At 38.6% G+C, this 22,180-nt stretch overlaps 1 protein-coding gene across 1 annotated transcript; it reads right to left on the bottom strand.

Annotated features, from left to right (window-relative positions):
- Nucleotides 1-5,013: 5,013 nt before the first annotated feature.
- On the bottom strand, nt 5,014-6,679 carry LOC125778810 (uncharacterized). The gene is made up of 2 exons (XM_049458122.1): nt 6,393-6,679; nt 5,014-6,335 (listed from the first exon to the last, which is right to left on the bottom strand). Exons 1-2 carry the CDS (start codon nt 6,667-6,669, stop codon nt 5,911-5,913), a joined length of 702 nt encoding a protein of 233 aa, XP_049314079.1. The 5' UTR covers nt 6,670-6,679; the 3' UTR covers nt 5,014-5,910.
- Between the last annotated feature and the right edge of the window lie 15,501 nt (nt 6,680-22,180).

Here is a 22,180-nt window from a genome sequence, read left to right as displayed (position 1 = left end):
GTGAGTTCCATGGGCTTATTGAAGGTTCGATTACACCGTTTTTGTGCATGTCTTCAATAATTTTGTTAGCATCCTCACGTTTTGCTAATGGAACCCTACGCGGAGCTTGTCGGATTGGTTTAGCGTCTCCAGTATTTATGCGATGTTTGACTATGCCGGTTCTTCCTGTATTTCCTTCGTTTGCAAATATGGATGCGTATTTTTCTAATAGTTTTTCTGCTTTTAATTTTTCATTTCCATGCAGTTCGTTCAGTAAATTATTTAGGAGTGTAGGACGTATCTGCTGTGGCTCAATAGTAGGCTTCTGTTCTGACCGTTCGCATCGTGCTATTGCACTTATATTCTGGCACTGTCCAATTACTGCTCCTTTCTTCAGCCTTATAGGCGTGTTGAATTCATTCACTACTCTGACCGGAATGGTGGCGTCTTCTCTAATTTTCACAAGCATTCTTCCTACCAATATGGGTGTATCTATTTTTGTTGGTTCCACAATCCATAATTCTTCAGTCCCACCTCCCCCATTCACTTTAGCCCATACTATCGCCTCAGATTTTGATGGAATACTCTGATTATCATCAACAATCACCCTCTTACTTTCAACGTTGGTCACATATCCGGTGTTTATAGGCATCTCCATGTTCTGGCAAAACAGCATTTGCTTGTTTAAATCCAAAGTAACCCCGTGATCAATCATGAAATCTACTCCCATTATAATTTCATCCGTGATTTCTGCTACGATGAAGGTGTGATTAACTTCCAGGGTACCAATCATGACTTCGCAAAACACTTTTCCCGCAACAGCTGCTTCCTCTCCGGTGGCCGTCCGAAGCTTGCAACCGACTAATGGTTCAAACGTTCCTCTTACCACATCCGGTCGGATAATTGAATGTGTGGCACCAGTATCCAAAGTAAGCGTTGACAGTCGTCCATTTACCATGCCGTTGATAGTAAGATTGTTGTCATGGCGACCTATTTGTGATATCGAGATGGCGGGGCAAATAGTTGTGGGAACCAGCTCACGCCCCTTTGAACTGTTCCGTTTTAGTTTAACGACTTGTGAGATGTGGATGCTCCGTCCTCGTTATCTGTTGGTTGTTTCCGTTTTGATGGGTTTACTTTTATATTGCAATTTCGGGCAAAGTGACCCGCTTTTCCACAGTTGAAACATCTTCCTGTTGTATTTACTCGCGGTGCAGCGATTGTCTTCAGAGTCTTCAATATTTCTTCCATCAGCGCCGGTTGTTCCATTTCAACCCTTTGTACTTTGTGTGCTGGTTTACTTAGTAGGGAAGCTGTTTCCTGTGTGAGGGCGTACGAAACCGTTTCAGCAAATGTTCTTTTTGGCAATGCATATGTGGCGCGTTTGGTGTCCACATCTCGAATTCCATTTATGAAACATTGAATTTTTACCCTCTCAATGTAATCCACAGGTGCATCTGCATTTGCCAAATGAGCCAGTCGTTCTATTTCAGTTGCGAACTCTTGCAATGACTCGTTCATCTTCTGACCCCTATTTTGCAGTTCGATCTGGTATATTTGTTTCCGGTGCTCACTACCATATCGTCTTTCTATCGCACTCATCAATGCCTCATAGTTGTCCCGTTCACAGTCTGGAATAGTCTGAAGGATTTCTGCCGCAGGCCCTTTCAATGATACAAACAAGGACGCCACTTTGTCCGCTGCATTCCAGTTATTGGCCATTGCTGTCTTTTCAAACTGAAGTTTGAAAATTTGAAATGGAATACTTCCATCGAATGTGGGTGCCTTCAATCTTTGATTATTTGTTGATGGTGCAGGGCCATGTAGTTGCAGTTCTCGCATACGATTACTTAATTGAAGAACTTCTGATTTCAAATTTTCTTCGTCATTTTTTAACGTGCTTAATTCGTCTTCAAATTTTGAAAATTTCTCTTGCACTTGTGTATTATTTTCTGTAATCTGTTGTACCAAACTCTTTTCTAACTGCGTATTATTTTCAGTCATTTGTTGTGTAAGGCAAGACTTTAACTGCGATGTATTTTCAGCTATTTGCTGTGCCAGACGATTTTCTGTTTGCACTGCATTTTCTGCCATTTGCTGTGCCAGACGATTTTCTGTTTGCACTACATTTTCTGCCATTTGCTTAATAGCCACTAACAACGTGTTCATGTCTACACTTGATGATGTTCGTTGTTCTTCTACTTTCTCTTCTACCTTTGTAGAAGTTTCTGGCCCAACAAATTCGAACTCGTCCACATTAATTCCATCCGCTTCTATTGCTTCACGTAATCGTGCCTGCAGATCCGCCTTTTGCCCGATTATCGGCAAATTACGCTCCTCCAGTTCCTTTTTTAATTGCTGAATTCTCAATTCTCCGAATTCAACCATCTTGAATTTGGATTATTTAACAATCCCACTTCTGACACCAATTGTTACGAATTTACTGCTTGCTAGTTCACTTTGTTAGGTTCGTATCTCTGGATTGACAAATAAAACCAAAACTGTTTAATTTAATTCAACAACTCTTTATTTCACAACTCGTCTACACTATAACAGTTTACTCTTAGCACTGATCGATTACGTTGGCGCTGCCACGGCTTACATAGCCACGCACTTCTCGCTGATGCCGACGTGTCCTTCTAGAATACTGCGTCTGGAAATTACCAGAACATAATGCTATACGGCGCCAGACGCAAGCAGACAGCTGCGGCGCCAGACTCAGCAATTGTTGAAGTAGACAAGCAGACAGTGCGGCGCCAGATGTCTATTGTTTCGACAAGTAGACAGCCGCGGCGCCAGATGTCTACAACAAGACAAATGCTATTCCATATACCTACAGATATTGTTCATAATAAGGGATGCATATAGCAATACAAATACAACTTAATACTACTTTTTGTAACAATATGTATAATAAAATAATAATAATAGTGCAAAAAGTGTATATTTAATGAATATTTAAAGTACGACTTTTTTATAACTATCATAAATATTCAATTATTTACTTTAAAATAATTTATTTAATTAATTAACGGCAATGGCAATAAATTGACAGTTACGCTCTGAACAAGTAGAGCGCGACAGACTGCAAACGACATTTGTCAAATATTAAAATACACATGTTCTTAAGGACACAGTTTTTGAGGTAGCTGCACGACTACATAACTGTGTCCATAAGAACGTGTGTATTTTAATATTTGACAAATGTCGCTTACAGTCTGTCGCGCTCTAGTTGTTCAGCACATCACATTTGAAAAGACACGGGAATTTAATTTCATTATCCAAAATTACTCATTGAACAATCGAAAAACTGATTTTATCGAAATTTTTTACAAACACTTTTTGCACTATTTAATGTTTTTCACTCACCGTTCGAGATCCTTTCCACTGTTTGGAAAGCTAAATGTTCTTCCTCCCTCGTTGCAGCCAACAATGCATTCTCTCCAACTGTTGGTTGTCTTCGGCATTTTATATGTAAAATAAAATAAAAAAGTATTAAATAAATGCAAATTTATTTAATAAAAATTAAAATATATTCACATCTTTCAATCTGCGTGCTGTTTCGTCTTCGGTATTCTTCGAACTAATGGCCGTTACAAATGGAGACAAAATAATGAAAAATCTCTCCATTCGAACAATAATTTGGCGGGATTTTAATCTGGTCGTCCCGCTTTTCCAATTGCTAAACGTCAAAACCACCTAAACTTTGACAGTTGATCGAGTTTAGGTGGTTTTGACGTTTAGCAATTGCTCTCTCACTTCCAGTGAGAGAGGAGTTAAACATCTCTTTATCTCTGACTCTGCGATGAACATCAAGTTACGGAGGGACGTAATTGATTTTTTTCGCAACTTTTCTCAACCCTTCTCTCCGTAAACTGATATTCCCCTCATATAGCCACCGTGCGCACTTTGCTAACTTTGCGGGCTAAAAATGTGCCCATCCCTGATTTAACCGAACGTACAGCTCGCTGACGATACGCTTGGCAAAAGATGAATTGAGATTATGGTAGTCGCAACGTGCATCCACGCGATTGGTGAGCGTACATTCGGAGTCCTCGCCACCCATAAAGAAAATTTGTAAAAATTTATGAGATTCATTTGAAATTGGCAGCAATGAGCCCACTTTGTGAACCTGGAATTAAATTGTTGAGCGTTTGCAGCAATATTGTTAACTATTTCTGTTGCTCCAAACGACGTCATTTGAAAACATGAATTGAATGTTCGAATTGACTTTAGGAAAAGACTAGAATCTGGATCTGTACCGATAAGTAAACCATGCAATAGTTTTCCTGATGAGCAACACATCTCAACTGGCTCATTTTTAAATTTAAGTGTATGACATTGCAGACATTCCTTCCTCAAAGTACCAATAGCCACTTTGGAATTAGCGTAATACTCAACGTCAGGCTCATATTTACACCGAAGAAATAAATCTGATGTAAATGCTCTAAAAACTTGTTGGCGTGGTTAGTGAATTCCTCTACATCTGTTTATTACGAATCTTCGCGTTTCTCTGCGATTGTGATTCACGTAACTGCGCCATGCTTGTACGCATATTGGCATTGTTCTCCTGGATTTGTTCGCCAGGCATTCGTACTAGTATATCTCGCATGACTGTATAATTGATTGTTCGGCGATTCAAATTGGCACCGTTGTGTCTTTTTGGCATTGCTGACTGTACATAAAACATATAAATAAATGAAGTTAAAATCCTTACATTGATAGAAATATTTGTTTATGTATATTTGATAAGCTTTATAAACTGTTAATAAATGATTATTCAACATCATAGGATTGAATGAATATTTATTAATAGTTAATAAATCCTTCAATCAGTGTATTGGTAAAACACAGTCACGTAATATTGTATGCGTTTACTTATTTATTGACTTATTATTTAATTGATGAAACAGTGAGATTTATTAAACACGTACACGTTCGTTTGATTTAAAAGTATTTCCAAAAAACGTTAAGTACAATATATACAGGTACGGTAATGACCGTTGTTGGTTGGAGATCACACCACGTGTTTATTCAGATCACTTAATTAAATAATTGTTAAAACTGTTATTAACAGTCAGTTATTAATAAGTTATGAATAAATAACACTGGCCTACAAACATTTTTTTTGTTTGGTGCAGATCCGTCCGTATTTGTAGTCGGTAAAGTAGGTAGTATTAACTGTATTGCTGCTACTAGATGTCAGCTGACAGCTCTGGTTTACCTACAAGTCTTATTTTAATTTTTTCAGGTTTTATTCAAAGTCTGTCAATCTGATTATTACTTTTATGAGATTAATAGTACAAATTTATTATGGAAAGTAAGTCGAGTAGTTGCAGTAATGACCCTGACAAGTTTTGTTATATACATACATACATATGTGGCGAGTATATAACACTGTCGAACAAATGAAGACTTTTTGAATGGAACAGAATTGCGACCCTATAATTCTGAAAGGGTATGTTGAGTAGATCATTTTTGTAGAAAAAACTTATGGTCCAGCACGTCTGAGTTTTTTTTTACAGTGGGTCAAAATTTTCATTTTTTGGTCGAAGGGAGCATTATACTATATGAAAAAAATGTTGTAAGTTAATGTCTGAGAGAATTCTTATAGTCAGAGTTGTATTGTGGAATTGTATGAGGATTATTTTTGTGGAAGATCTTAACCCTCTAACTGGTTTCTTTATGGGTCAATTTGACCCTTTTTTCGAGAAAATCAAAAAATATCCTTTAAAAAAGGACATTTAAGGATTAAAATATTCTACGAAAATGTTTGGCGGAAAATTTCAGGAGGGGTCACTGTTGTAAATAAAGCTCTTTACGATTGATAAAAAAATTATAATTTTGTTTTAATAGGGGTTTATTATAGTATGTACATATTTATTTTTTTTTTGCCTCAGCAGTAGTAGGACAATGGATTAAAGATTAAACTTAATATGCTTTCCTGTATTTAGCTTGACGTGAATTTTCCGATGTGTCAAGGTTTCTGTACAAGCCCCATACGTATTCAGCAAGCATTACACTTTGGGATTTCCCTTTGAATCTTTCTTCCAATACCTTTATATCCTGATGAAACCTTTCACCGTGTTCATCTGAAACCGCTCCAAGGTTTTCTTTAAAAAAATTGAGATGAGAGTGCAGAAAATGCAGCTTTAGTGACATCTTAACGCCAATATTGTTAAAACCGATTAGCATGCTTTCAATATTTTCTGCATAGTTTTGTGCGTTTGAGTTTCCAAGGAATTCTGATATAACCAGCTGCATAAAGTCAAATGCTGTCTTTTGCATATCCGACAGATGACCATAAAATTCTTCATCTTGTAATAATTTTTTTATATCGGGTCCAACGAGCATTCCTAGAAAAGGTAATTTACATTAAATGAAATAAATTATTTCTTAAAACCGTATTTTACCTTCTTTTAATTTTGCTGCAGATAATCTGGGGAAAATTGTTTGAATGCGTTTGAAAGCATATCCTTGTGTATTTAAGCTTTTAATAAAATTTTTCACCACGCCCAACTTAATATGCAGCGGTGGAAGTATGACCTTATCTTTTGGGAGATTCATGGATTGGAGAGATTCATGGATTCCATTCAAGTCACCAATAATATTTTCTTTGCGTTCTTCGAAATATTTAATATGATAATGGCTGCTGGAAGCACGTGAATCCCATTTACAAAGGAAGCACATATATTTTGTGTATCCTGTTTGCATTCCAGTCAATATTGCAATCATTTTGAAGTCTGCGCATACTTCCCATTTATATTTATAGTATTTAATTTTGAAATATTTTCGTATGTTTCCTCCTTTTTTGTGGAATACGCAACCGGTATTGATGGATGCTGATTTCCATTGTGCAGTAAAACTGCTTTTAAGCTGTGTTTTGAACTATCTATAAATAGTCGCCAAGCGGAAGAGTCCAGTGGAAGCTTTAGATATTTTAGAACCTCTTCAATACTGCAACAGTATACAAGTTCTTCTGATTTTTTAAAATAACTTTCCAAATCGGCGTGTCTTTTTCTTGGCGATGTAACTTTTACATCGGCTTTTATCAAATTCCTGTTTTTCAATCTGGAACATAATATTTCAGCTTTCTCTTTTGTTAGTCCTAAATCTCTTACAAGATCTTCAAAATAAGCTTGGTCTATCAAATTAGGACATATGTTTAAACCACCAGGAATCAAGTAACTTATATCTGATATGTTTTCAACCGCCGCTGTTATTTCTGTATTGGCGTATGTCATATTGGCCGAAAATGTATGTGTAGGCGGTTGAGGCACCGGAACACCTTCACAGCGCACTTCTGGTAAAATGACATTATTTGTTGCTTCGTATGTCATTATCGCGTAGTGCCTTTGGCTTCTACCAAATTTGTAATTTACGCAGAAATAGCATGTATCTGATTTGTGATTTTCAGGTTCAATCCATGTAATAGGCGCAGAAAATGGCAGCGCCTTAGTACCGCCTTTGTACCAGGTCAAAAGACCACTTTCGCAAGTAGTACATACAGTTTTTGGTATCCAAGCTTCACATAAAAATCGTATTCCAAAGAAAAGAAAATATGATTCTTTAATTGTAGGGAATATCTTTCTTCTGCTTTGATGGTGCGTAAAATGTCCACAAATAAAACAAAACCAATCTCTTAATTTGCAAACAGAATCCGCCATGCTTATTTAACCTTTAATTGTTCTTTTTTTATATTAAGTTTACTAAAAATCACACCCGATATGAACTGCTTAGTAAGTCAATTATGCTTAATTTTATCACACCCGATTTGTAAGTCACAGCTGACTAGACGCGAGAACTCAGTGTTTGGCCCGGCCGAACTTGACGACGTTTTCACCTACTTTGTATATGTTGGCGTGTAATTTTTTTATCAATCGTAAAGAGCTTTATTTACAACAGTGACCCCTCCTGAAATTTTCCGCCAAACATTTTCGTAGAATATTTTAATCCTTAAATGTCCTTTTTTAAAGGATATTTTTTGATTTTCTCGAAAAAAGGGTCAAATTGACCCATAAAGAAACCAGTTAGAGGGTTAAGATCTTCCACAAAAATAATCCTCCTACAATTCCAATACAACTCTGACCATAAGAATTCTCTCAGACATTAACTTACAACATTTTTTTCATATAGTATAATGCTCCCTTCGACCAAAAAATAATAACTTTGACCCACTGTAAAAAAAAACTCAGACTTGCTGGACCATAAGTTTATTCTACAAAAATGATCTACTCAACATACCCTTTCAGAATTATAGGGTCGCTATTCTGTTCCAAAAATGCTGTTGGACAGTGTAATTAAAAATCAACGGAAACCGATTAATGGCATTGTAATTCGCTTGTATTCTGCTTACTTTGGTATTGAAATTGGTAATCAAGATAAAGCGTGAACGAGAACTGATATGAAAAATGTGACTGATAGGAGGTTTTACAATTAAGTAATGAGACTGATTTTATTGCCGTGCTTGTGGTAAACCTGTGACCTTGAAATTCCCTTTCTCTTTTTCCAGCATCCCTCCTCTCTCCATTGATATATGTACCATCGCTCTAGCTGAGTAACGCGTCGCGATAAAATTTTGCGCCCGATTGGGCGAAACAGCTTCGGAAACGTACGCTAAAATTGTTAGAGTCTTAGTCGTGCCCAGGTGTTTCGATATTGCCTCCGCGCGATGATTATTGCTATTTTTGATGTGGCATCGTCCACAAAGAAGTCATTCCACCAGGGAAATCTTTAAATCAACTCTACTATTGCCAAGTACTCGAAAGATTGCGAAAACGAGTCAACAGGGTGCGTCCAGACATCGCTCGTAACAGGATCCTTCATCACGACAACGCGCCGTGCCACACCGCCCTCAGCGTTTCCCCTCCTATTTTCGTATTAGCTCACAAAATATACCTAAAATCAGGTCTAAAATCTTAGGCACCAAAATGAGTGTAGGCCAGTGTAATTATTGTACTGAAAATTAATAATAAATTTACGATGAGATTTAAATTAACATGATAGATGTGCAGAAAAATTAAAATAATACGTAAAAAATCAGTGGTACGATCGGTACACAAATAAAACAAAAAAGACTGAAAACTGTATAGTAAGACAGAAGACCTGCTTCCTTCTCATTCCCACTCCGTGATGTTTGCTGGATGAGAGGTGACAACGGTAGGCATCTAGCCGCGAAAATTCAGAGTTGTATGTATTTTTTAATCCTGTATCATAAAAAAACCATAAATATCTAAAAATTAAAAAAAAAGATTTTGGAGTGGATGAGAATCGATCAATCCGTTTCGGAGGAGTTTAACCACAAACACCGCGACACGATAATCGCTTGGATTTCGATGCTCTGGTTGACGTTGGAGGATGGAGTCATGTGTAGAAGTTCACGCAAGTGAGGAAAGTTCTTTGATCGCCATTCACTTGGGTGTGGCCAGAAACGATTGTTCTACATATGGCTCAAGCAGTTCACAACTTCCGGTCTTTGACCAAGTATCCTCTGGGTAGCCTAAGAACATCCGTTTGAAGGCGAGCTAAGGTGAAAAGGCGAAACATCCCCTCCACAGGGTGAGGCGCTGGGTTGGGGATCCGCCACGTAAAAAACTTTACCAATGAAAACTAATCGACAGCCTCGGATGATGACGACAATAGCAAACGAAATAAGGACTACGATTTGAGGGCATGCAAATCGAATGTCCGGTCCCTTAATTGGGAAGATGCCGTTGCCCTGCTGGTTGATGTCTTCGTTAGAGTGAAGGCTGACATTACTGCCGTTCAGGAAATGCGATGGACGGGACAAGGACTGAGACGAGTAGTTCTTTGTGGCATTTACTACAGTGGCCGTATAAAGGACCGAAAGTTTCGTGTGGAATTCGTGGTGGGAGAGAGACTCCGTCGCCGAGTACTATCATTCACTCCAGTGGATGAACGTCTAGCCACAATCCTCATCAAAGCGAAGTTCTTTAACATATCGCTGATTTGCGCCCACGCCCCGACGGAATAGAAGGACGATGTGACCAAAGAAGCCTTCTATGGGTGGTTGCAGCGCACCTATGAGAGCTGCCCCCGCCACGATGTAAAAATCGTGCTTGGCGACTTCAACGCCAGAGTGGGTAATTAAGGTATCTTTGGTACAACAGTCGGTAAATTCAGCCTCCACGAGAAAACATCCTCAAATCGGATGAGGCTGATCGACTTCGCTGGGGCCCGAAATATAGTTATCTGTAGTACTAGATTCCAGCATAGGAAAATACATCAAGCTACCTGGCTGTCTCCGGATCGAAAAACCACCAACCAGATCGATCATGTTGTGATAGACGTGCCAGTGGGAACTGTGAGTCGGCATTTCGAGCTCCTTATGTACAGCTGTAACCGATGCAACGTTACGATCGACCAAAACACGTGCGAGATGAGATAGATACTGAGAGTTGAAGAGGGAAACGAAACGCATTTGCAGACCGAAAAAGAGAGAGGCCGAAGTACGTGAGTACGAAGAGCTTGATAAGCTGGCCGACAGGGGTAATGCTCAAAAATTCTACGAAAAAATGCGGCGGCTAACAGAAGGTTTCAAGATCGGAGTATACTCTTGTAGAACTACCAAAGGTGATGTGGTGGGACGAAAGCATGTCCAACGATTGGAACTTAAGTGTGCTTTGCCTAATCCATAAAAAGGGGGACACCACAATCTGCGCTAACTACCGTGGGATAAGCTCCGCCAGGATCGGGAAGGACTTCTCCGAAACAAGGTTTCAGGCAAAACGACTCTCTTTCGTGCGACTTCTTCAACCTACTTCTGGAGAAAATAATTCGAGCTGCAGAACTACACCGAGAAGGCACAATCTTCTATAAGAGTGTACAGCTTCTGGCGTATGCGCCGCGCCGTTAGTTCTGCTTTCTCCAGAATGAATAAGACAACGAAGCAAATGGGTCTGGTGGTGAACGATGGTAAAACAAAATATCTCTTGTCATCAAACAGACGATCGTCGCACTCGTGACTAGGCAGGCACCCACGTCACTGTTGACAGTCATAACTTCGAAGTTGTAGATAATTTCGTCTTGGGACCAGCATCAACACCAACAACAACGTCAGCCTTGAAATTCAACGCAGGATATCTCTTGCCAATGGGTGCTACTTTGGACTAAGTAGGTAATTGAGAAGTAAAGACCTCTCTGGATGAACAAAAATAAAACTCTATAAGTCACTCATTATTCCCGTCCTGCTTTATGATGCAGAGGCATTGACGATGACAACATCTGATGAGTCGACGTTGTAAGTTTTCGAGAGAAAAGTTTTGCGAAAGTTTCATGGTCCATTGCGATGGAACGATGGGTTGTATAAGATATAAGACGACATTGACATAGTTCAGCGAATTAAAATACAGCGGCTACGCTGGCTATGTAATGTTGTCCGAATGGACGAAAACACTCCAGCTCGGAAAGTATTCGACGTAGTACCCGCCGGGGGAAGCGAGGAAGAGGAAGACCTCCACTCCGTTGGAAGGACCAGGTTGAGGAGGACCTAGCTTCGGTTGGAGTCTCCAATTGGCGCTACCTTGCGAAAAGAAGAAACGACTGGGGCGCTGTTGTTAACTCGGCTATAACCGCGTAAGTGGTTTCTACGCCAGTAAAGAAGAAGAAGAAGAAGGTTGACGTTTTGCATCTTAAAGTTGCAAGAGTATAAAATGTTCGGAAGCACCCGAATTTAGCCCTTACTTACTTGTTAATTTAGTTTTGCTTTTATTTCGCTTTTATACTCTTGCTACATGTTGCTACAGAGAATAATAGTTTCATTCGCCTAATGTTTGTTTGTATCACCTAAGCCTAATTGAAATAGATATACATAGGTTTATATACAGTCGTAGCCACTCAAAGTGGCTCACCTTTGGACAGTTTACAGAACATATTATAGCACCAAACCTATATTATTTACAAGTATTTTGAATTGCTATTTTTTTCTTCAAACTTTAATTTATAAGCAACTAGCTGCCTCGCAGGCGTTGTCCTGCGTGAAATTATGTGTTTTGAAATGAAAAGAAATGTGTATTTATATTGTGTTAAAAATTATTTAGTTGGGATTTTTCTAAATTTTTTTTCAATGTAACGCAGTTTGATAAACAACATTCTTGGTTTCTGTTCCGGTGTGTAAATGTACAGAGAAGATGGTGAACACACCACGTATAGCTGGCCGTGTAAAAAACATAGCACTTACAGATTTATGCCTCACACTTCTAACGACTATCCTTGTGCCCTGTCGATTGTCATCGCAAATGCAATTTTCCCTGGAAACTGGATACGTTTGAACTAAATTCGTAAATCATTGGAACTCAAAGGAATTCGTAGAATCAAGCATTCTGACCCCTTGTATTCACAAAACGATTGGTTCCATTACACAGTTTCGGGGCATGAGTATCGCGAAACATCATAATGACAGATCCAACTTTGAAACGCAAATGATGCGGCGGCATACCAAACCTCTTCAAAGAATTTAGAAATTCCACTGGATAATTCACGGCTTCGTATTCATTGTCAAGCCGATCGGAATTTCTCCATTTCCCATTCTTAGCGAATATGATGAAAAATGTTTTTGGCAATGTTCTTATCCCATAATTGGCGCGGATTTGAAGGCTTATATGTTGAAATAATTAACTTCAGTAGCATGTGAAGTAGCTAACGCTTTGTCCATTGTTTGATACTAGTATTATCATGTTCCAGTAATTTAAATTGCTGGCATGCTTCTCAAAAAGTTGTACACACCGTACCATTCATAGTACGCAATGACTCAAATAAAGTTGAACCGCGTACTTTAATCAATAGCAACCGAAGGTAGAAGTAATTGTCGTTTTTCGGGAGGATTGTGTAAATTATTCCTAATGCATTAGTTGAGAACACACCTGGACGTCCATCTACTGGTTAGCCTTGCTTACAGCGTAACCATTTCCATGCATCTCAACGATGCATTCCATGTATAATACCAAGGCATTTCCGAATAGAGCAATGTTCTCGCAAACGGATCACTGACGCAAGTTGAGAAAAAACTCGATTTCACTAAACTGCAATACTCAACATTGATATGAGTTTTGAATGTGAATTAGACAAGAGTGGCGAATATGGTACGATCTATGTGTTGTCAACTTCGATACTCACCCCTCTAATTTGAATGCTGAATGTTCTGCCATTGTCGTCTGGTGAGCGCCGCCGATATAATAGATATCCATAATTTCTAGTTTGCGTTTCCGAAAGAAAAGCATGTGGATAGTGTTTCGTGGATTTTTTTTTATACAAACAAACCGAAGTAGGATTGCGGTGTCCGCAAAGTCCATGAACCATATTGGTTTTCACCACTTCGTATAATTCTGGATCTATCTCTGGATCAAGAATTTCTGCAGAAATGTATTCATCAATTTGATCTGGTGTAACCACCATGTAGAATGTGTGCGTGCGACAAACCTCTTTTTTTCTCCATCAACAGAGTACATCCAACACCTAACAGCATCAAATATACATACATATTGTTAAGCGGGCAAAAGGCGGATCTGCAGGCACGACTACGTAAAGCAATGGAAGCGGATGGAATTAATGTGGACGAGTTCGAATTTGATGGGCCAGAAACTTCTACAAAGGTAGAAGAAAAAGAAGAAGAACAACGAACATCATCAAGTGTAGACATGAACACGTTGTTAGTGGCTATTAAGCAAATAGCAGAAAAGCAGTGCAAACAGAAAATCGTCAGGCACAGCAAATAGCAGAAAATGTAGTGCAAACAGAAAATCGTCTGGCACAGCAAATAACGCAAATAGCTGAAAATACATCACAGTTAGAGTCTCGCCTTACACAACAAATGACTGAAAATAATACGCAGTTAGAAAAGCGTTTGGTACAACAGATTACAGAAAATAATACACAAGTGCAAGAGAAATTTTCAAAATTTGCAGACGAATTAAGCACAATAAAAAATGACGAAGAAAATTTAAGATCAGAATTTCTTCAACTGAATAATCGTATGCGAGAACTGCAACTGCATGGCCCTGCACCATCAACAAATAATCCAAGACTGAAAGCACCCACATTCGATGGAAGTATTCCATTTCCAATTTTCAAACTTCAGTTTGAAAAGACAGCAATGGCCAATAACTGGAATGCAGCGGACAAAGTGGCGTCCTTGTTTGTATCATTGAAAGGACCTGCGGCAGAAATCCTTCAGACTATTCCAGACTGTGAACGGGACAACTATGAGGCATTGATGAGTGCGATAGAAAGACGACATGGTAGTGAGCACCGGAAACAAATATACCAGATCGAACTGCAAAATAGGGGTCAGAAGATGAACGAGTCATTGCAAGAGTTCTCAACTGAAATAGAACGACTGGCTCATTTGGCAAATGCAGATGCACCTGTGGATTACATTGAGAGGGTAAAAATTCAAGGTTTCATAAATGGAATTCGTGATGTGGACACCAAACGCGCCACATTGTACAAAGAGTTGAAATGGAACAACCAGCGCTGATGGAAGAAATATTGAAGACTCTGAAGACAATTGCTGCACAGCGAGTAAATACAACAGGCAGATGTTTCAACTGTAGAAAAGCGGGTCACTTTGCCCGAAATTGCAATATAAAGGTAAACCCATCAAAACGGAAACAGCCAACAAAACATCGAAAGGAGATTCACCACAAAAATGCGGATGCATTATCACGTCGCCCTTGTCCACTGGAATGTAAACATTGCTCCAAATCAGAAGGAAAAGAAGGTATAATCGACGTGCGATTACTGAATATAGAACCTGAAGATGATTGGACTCCTCACCGCATCAGAATCAATCAGCTGGAGGACCCTGATCTTGCAAAGCTGATAATAGCCAAAGAAAATGGGGTACGACCACCAAAGGAACAAATAAGTAACCAGAGTCCAACGGCAAAAGCATATTGGGCCCAATGGAACAGCATAAACCTCGTTAATGGATACCTTCATCGTACCTGGGAAAACGAAGATGGCAAACAGTCTCGTCTGCTGATCATAGTATCGAAGTCCATGATCCCGAAAGTATTGAAAGAATATCACAATGGACCTAGTGGAGGGCACCTTGGAATTACAAAAGCTATAGAGAAGATTAAACAACGGTTCTACTGGATCGGTTGTCGAGATTCCATAGCAGAATGGATAAGTAATTGCGTACAGTGCATGGCAGCTAAAGGTCCTAAAGCCAAAAGTCGCGGTAGGCTCCAACAGTACAACGTGGGATCACCATTTGAACGAGTCGCAATGGATGTTGCAGGTCCGTTCCCAACCAGTATGGCCGGAAACAAATATCTACTGGTTGTCATGGACTATTTCAGTAAATGGCCAGAAGTGTATGCCTTACCAAACCAAGAAGCGAAGACAGTAGCCGAAGCGTTTGTAGAAAATTGGATAACAAGGCTCGGAGTGCCCGTCGAAGTACACTCAGATCAAGGCAGGAATTTCGAATCTTCCATTTTCCAAGAAGTCTGTACATTATTGGGCATCCACAAGACACGGACAACAGCGTTACATCCACAATCAGATGGAATGGTGGAGAGATTCAACCGAACGCTCGAAGAACATCTGCGGAAAATCGTTGATAAAGATCAACGGAATTGGGACAAGTGCATCCAGATGTTCCTGCTGGCGTATCGTTCAGCGAAGCACGAGACAACTGGTTACACGCCAGCAAAGATTATTTTCGGATCTGATCTGCGACTCCCTGCTGATCTTAAGTTTGGAACGAATCCTACAGCTGTAAGAAATGATGGAGATTATTGTTCTGCCTTAAAGGAAGAAATGAATGAATTGCATCTAATGGTAAGACAGCATACGCATCTGATGAGCAATAAGATGAAGGACCGGTTCGATCAAGCGGCAAATTCAAAAGGTTTTGAAGAAGGTGATCTGGTCCTGTTGTACAATCCACTTCGAAAGAAAGGCTTGTCCCCGAAACTGCAGACAGCCTAGGAAGGACCCTATATGGTGATGAAACGACTTAATGACGTGGTATACCGCATACAAAGAAATGGAAAAACACGATGTAAAATGAAAGTAGTACATTTGGAGAGGCTCGCCCCATTTGGTTCAAGAGGATTTGTGCCTAATCGGGACGATCAGGCTTTAGTGGAGGGCAGTGTTACAAAAGTAGTATTAAGTTGTATTTGTATTGCTATATGCATCCCTTATTATGAACATTAGCTGTAGGTATATGGAATAGCATTTGTCTTGTTGTAGACATCTGGCGCCGCACTGTCTGCTTGTCTACTTAAACAATTGCTGAGTCTGGCGCCGCGGCTGTCTGCTTGCGTCTGGCGCCGTATAGCATTATGTTCTGGTAATTTCCAGACGCAATATTCTAGAAGGACACGTCGGCATCAGCGAGAAGTACGTGGCTATATAAGCCGTGCCAGCGCCAACGTAATCAATCAGTGCTAAGAATAAACTGTTATAGTGTAGACAAGTTGTAAAATAAAGAGTTGTTGAATTGAATTAAACAGTTTTGGTTTTATTCGTCAATCCAGAGATACGAACCTAGCAAAGTAAACTAGCAAGCAGTAAAAATTCGCAACAATATGTATGTTGCTTCAAGATAAAGTTCATCAGGCATCATGCTTTTGTTTGAAAAGCCGTGCTGTGACATCGCGACGATCTTGCTAATTGATCGCGATTCAATAATTCCGTAATCCATGACCATTTTGCATGTGTTTTGGGCTGCCAATGTACATATGTATGTTGATGGCAAAAAGAACGCCGACCGATATTAACGCGACCTCTTCGGGGCATCGTAACAAATTTCAATCTGTAGTTGAGCCTTTGTATGAAACACACAAAATTTCACGGAACAATTTTCAATAATTTACTTTTTGAATAGCCAAAATAATGAAAGCATACGACAGATATGGAACGATTCAAATAATTTACAAATAAATAAATTGGAAAACAAAACAAAAGAAAAAAATTTTGTATGGCAAAGGCACTTTTTGGAAATTTAGCATTTCCAAATTTATGACACAAACTATGCGACTATCCTTGTGTCCTGTTGATTGTCATCTCAAATGCACTCAATACGTTTGAACTGAAATGGCAAATCTTTAGAACTCAAAGGAACTTGTAGAATCAAGCATTCTGCCCATTGTATTCTATAGCTGCGTCACAATCAGTCAGGTTCCATTACACAGTTTGGGCGCGTGGAGATTGCGAAACATAATAATGACAGACCTTCTTTGAGACGCAAGTGATGCAGTGACATACTATTAAGCCTCTTCAAAGAATTTAGAAATTCCACTAGATAATTCACGGCGACGCCTTCATTGTCAAGACGATCTGTCGATTTGTATGAGCGCAAGTCTCCCAGAATTTGACTCCTGACTTTGAAACTTCCAGTTTAAGTCAACAACATCGGTATTTTTGGCAGTTAACATTGCGCGTGCACTTAAGGAATCAAAGTTGCGATAATTTGGCCAATGTCCGAACATTGGTGATGAATTTATCTTTCGTGAATTGATAAACGGCAGATGGAATTGATATTAAACTAGCGGAAGTTTCAACCGGAATTTATCCATTTTCAATTCTTAGCGAATACAATGTAAATTCTTCGGCAATGTCATTCTCGCTTCGTCCATCTTTTGATTCCAGTGATTATCGTGTTCCAGCAATTGCTGGCTTGCTTCTCAAAAAGTTGCACACACCATACCATTCACACTACGCGATGACTCAAATGAAGGTAGAAACAATCGTCGTTTTTCGGATGGATTGTGTAAGTTCTTCCTAATGCATTAGTTGAGAACACACTTGGATGTCCATCTACTGGTTGGCCCTGCTTTCTGCGTAACTATTTCTTCCACGATGCATTCCATGTATAATATCAAGGTATTTCCGAATAGAGCAATGTTCTCGCAAACGGATCACTGACGAAAGTTGAGAAAAAACTCGTCAATGTTAATTTTGTTGGTGGGGGTGTTTCCACTGGCTGTACTGTATTCTCTGGGTTGAAATACACCATTTGGCCATTCTCCAAATTAACTGCGAGATGCACAACAGTCGAAAGACCTTCATGAATTGCAAAAGTAAATATCCTACAAAGCGCTTTATTGCAGTTCACGTATCGACCGTATCGTTCAAGACCAACAACTGCCATGTTGCTTTCTTCGGTACACGTACTTACAAACGTATTTTACCGATTTCGCCAAACTGCAATTGATATGAGTTTTGAATGTGAATTAGACAATAGTGGGGAATATAGTACGATCCATATGGTGTCAACTTCGATATTCACTCTTCTAATGTAAATGCTGAATGTTCTGCCATTGGTTCTGGTGAGCGGCGTCGATAGAGTGGATATCCATCATTTCCAGTTTGTGTTTCCGAAAGAAAAGCACGTGGATAGTGTTTCCTGCATTTATTGTCAGACATGCAAACCGAAAAGGGATTGTGGTGTTCCCAAGGTTCATGAACCATGTTGGTTTTTACCACTTCCTATCATACTGGATCTTTCTCTGGATCAGGAATTTCCGTAGAAATGATTTCATCAGTTTGATCGGTGTAACCACCATCCACCATCCAAAAAGGAATGTGTGCGTACGGCAAACCTCTCTTTTGCCACTCAACAGAGTACATCTAGCATCTAACAGCACCACATGTACGTTGCTTCAAGATAAGGTCAATCAAACATTGTAACTGTTGTTTGAAAAGTCGTGCTGTGACATCGTGACGATCGCTTGCTGATTGACCGTCATCCATAATTCCGTATTTCCGTATGTTACCGCATTCTGGGAGTACTTCTTGTTTGGCCTTGCCTTGCGCTGCCATACGCCGAACGCCGATCGATATTAGGGCGAGCTCTTCGCAATTGATCACTTTGTGTGAAACACATGTAAAGTTTTCACTGAATAATTTTCAATAATTTCCCTTTGAATAGCCGGAATAAAAAAGCAAGCGACCTAAATTGAACGATTCAAATAATTTACAAATCAAAATATTGAATAACAAAATAAACAAAAATTTAAATAAATTTGTATGAAAAAGAGTTTCTTTTTGGAATTGTCCAATTTTCCGACTTTTCCTCATGAAAAGTATAAGGTACTTTTATTTCTAAACCTTCCCCGATCCACAACGAACAACCTCTTAAAATTTCATTAAGATTGGTGCAGCCGTTCTCTTAGCGTTACTAACAAACAAACATTCATTCGTTTGTATGAGAAAAAGAAAAAGGCTATTTTTAGGGTTTTTGCGGCAATTATTCGAATTTTTCTTGCCGTGAAAACCATCCTTGAACCTCAACGAACATTTTAAAAAAAGAATTGGCAAACTTGGTCTAGGCGTTGTTGAGTTATGCGGTTAGAAACACATTTTGCGATTAATTTTTATACATAAGATACAAAACAATTATAAGTAATAAAATAAAAGTAACAGATTTGTTTTTCAATCACTTGCTAGATTTTATAGAATTTGAAAAAATGTCTCCGCTGTACATTTGATCAATTGGTTGGCATAAACGATTTTTTTACTTAATATTATATTTAATATGACCCCTTTTTGCTTTGATTACTGACTCAATTCGTTTGGGCATGGACTCCACCACCTTCCTACAGAAATCTCCGCTAATATTTTACCATGAATTTTTAGCCTTCTGTCATAAGTTGTCAAGACTCTGACACTCACTCTGGGCATCAAAAATCGCATGCTTGACCTCAACCCCCACATCATTACATTACCGCCTCCAAACTTGACCGTTGGTTGAACAGTGCGGCTAGTCAAAGGTTCTCGGGGTTTCCTTCAACGTTTCGATTTACGGTGTCGTTTTGTCAAGAGTGTTTTTTTTACTTTGGCACGTTCGTGGAATCCATTTTGCCGCAATTTCTTCATTAAAGCTTCACTTGTTACATTTATCTCCCTAACAATGCGCCTTTCGAGGGTGGCATTCAAAATTGGCCTTTGCCCAGGGGCTCACTTATCTTACTTTTGAAATCACGCCTACAGAAACACCAACGAGTCTTGTAATTTCTCTATGCGTTGTGTTTAAATGGATAAGCCTTTTGATTTCGTTCATTTTTGTTGCACTTAGTTTTTTTCATCTACAAACTTAAGAAAATAACAAAGAAAAACAATAAGAAATACTCACCTTTTACAAAGAATAAGAATCTAGCGATTCCACAACTATTAATTAAAAAATCAAAAGAAATATTTTAATCTCAGAGCAATATTACGGCGATCAATACCCCTTTACTTCACAAAGTCAACTAATTGATCACATGCATTTTTCTAAATATTCTCTGAAAAGTAACGACATATTTTGCGTAATTCCGCACTTACTAACTGTCTTTGCATAGGCCTACTTAGTGAACTTATCCCCTTTATTCAAAAGTTTTTTTAAATAAAAAAGAACAAAATATAACGTTTTTTGAAATTTATGTGATCAAATAGTTGTCATACTGCATATAGTAAGATATAAAAAGCTTAAAATTTTGAGTGATATTATCAATATTTACAAGGAAATATTAAAACACACCAGTTAAAATGACCAGTTCAGCTGCAATAGCTGCATTTTACTAAACCGTTAACAATTTTTTGTCCGGTTCTTAGGTCAGGCATATTATACATTCGATCGACGTTGTAATTTTACATGCATTTTAAGAATGTTTGATATTGCGCATTTTCGTAAAATGAATATATACATATATGAAAGATTTTGAGTTCTGGAGAGAGTTTTGTGGACGAATCTTAGAGGGAGAGGGAGAGTAAACGTATGACGTAGAACAAATGAAAAGATGGATCGAAATATCTTCGACCTACAGTGAAGCATGGAGGTGTGAATGAGATGGTGTAGGGTGCGGCTACAGGAGTAGGAAATCTGTGTTTCCGGGAAAGGATTATGAACAAATTTCAATATTTACAATTGTTGTGAAAAAATCTTAAGCTGAAATCACACGATTGGTCAAATGTACCAATTTTTTGTCATTTATATGTACAGATCGTGTGACAGCCAGAAAATATTTGGCATAAGGCAAATTAACAAAATTTTTGTGCAGATAGACCGATAAAATACGGCTCTGTTGTACCAATCATGTGAACTGTTGTACAAATCAAGTAAATACAAAAAATGGACAAATGTACCGATAATTTTATCTGCCACTGCAGGACCAATCACAGTGACCAATCAATTCAAATAAAGCCAAAATGATGTTTTTTTTTTATTTTTATTATCCTAGGAATACTTTACACCTGGCTGGAATTTCAGTATTTACTGTTTGGCAGCACTGATATCTGCAAAAATAATTGATGCACCACTGGCTCTTTATTCCATTTGTCCGTTATTAAACAAGTCACTACATCTATTGGTGAGTATAAATATTTATGATATGTTTATATATATTTACTTATTTACATTTAATATTTTAATATTGTTCATTTATTTTTCAGAATATGGATACAGATGAAGATGAAATCTTTGATAATTTGACTACCGCAATATGCGAAAATATATCCAGAACCAACACCAACGCCAGATTAAAAGAGAAAGCGTTTTCAAGTTACAACGGCATGGTCCTCGGAAGATGTGTTTAATTTAATAGAAATAACAGAAAAACATACTTGTCTGTGGGAATATTCTTCATCAGACTATAAAAACTGACAGAAGAGAGAGAACGCATGGAGAGAAGTTGCAGCGAACTGTCATGGCCGTAGCATTGATGAGTGCAAAGCCAAGTGGGCGAATGTGAAAACTACGTACAATAATACAAAAAACAAATTACAGGCAAAGTCTGGTCAGAGTTCACAACCTCATTGGAAATTTTGGACTGCAATGCAGTTTTATCATAACCACGACAAAGAAAAAACGACTTCATCTGTTTCAAATATAAGCCCTGATAGTGAAAGTGTACCAAACACGCAATGGCCATAAGTACAATACTATTAGTACCTTTATAATTATAAAAGGTACTTCCAGACCGCGGCGGAGCCTTCATCACAATGTGTTTCCCGTCAACTGCGCCTATACAATGGGGAAAATTCCATTTATCACTAAATTTTTGGGTACTGTCAATCCACATCTCGGTGTTTGGAACCTTGCAAATGTGTAATGTGATAACAATTTATATTATGTGATTATGTATAGCTATCTCTAAATATTAATTTTTCAAAGCTTTGTAAATTGCATCGCAAACCTCCGACACAAATATAGATATGGTATTCGGCGCAATGCGAAAGTCAACAG

This window comes from Bactrocera dorsalis, chromosome 5, assembly GCF_023373825.1.
Source record: "Bactrocera dorsalis isolate Fly_Bdor chromosome 5, ASM2337382v1, whole genome shotgun sequence".
In the NCBI taxonomy this organism is placed as follows: Eukaryota; Metazoa; Arthropoda; class Insecta; order Diptera; family Tephritidae; genus Bactrocera; species Bactrocera dorsalis.
The sequence above is the reverse complement of the archived record's forward strand: the minus strand, read 5'-3'. Positions and strand labels throughout refer to the sequence as shown.

Excerpts from the sequence above, each read along its gene's own strand:
- LOC125778810 (XM_049458122.1), bottom strand. The coding sequence starts at position 6,669 with ATGTGCTTCCTTTGTAAATGGGATTCACGTGCTTCCAGCAGCCATTAT. Across the intron at positions 6,336-6,392 it reads TGCAGCAAAATTAAAAGAAG|GAATGCTCGTTGGACCCGAT; the intron begins GTAAAATACGGT and ends TACCTTTTCTAG.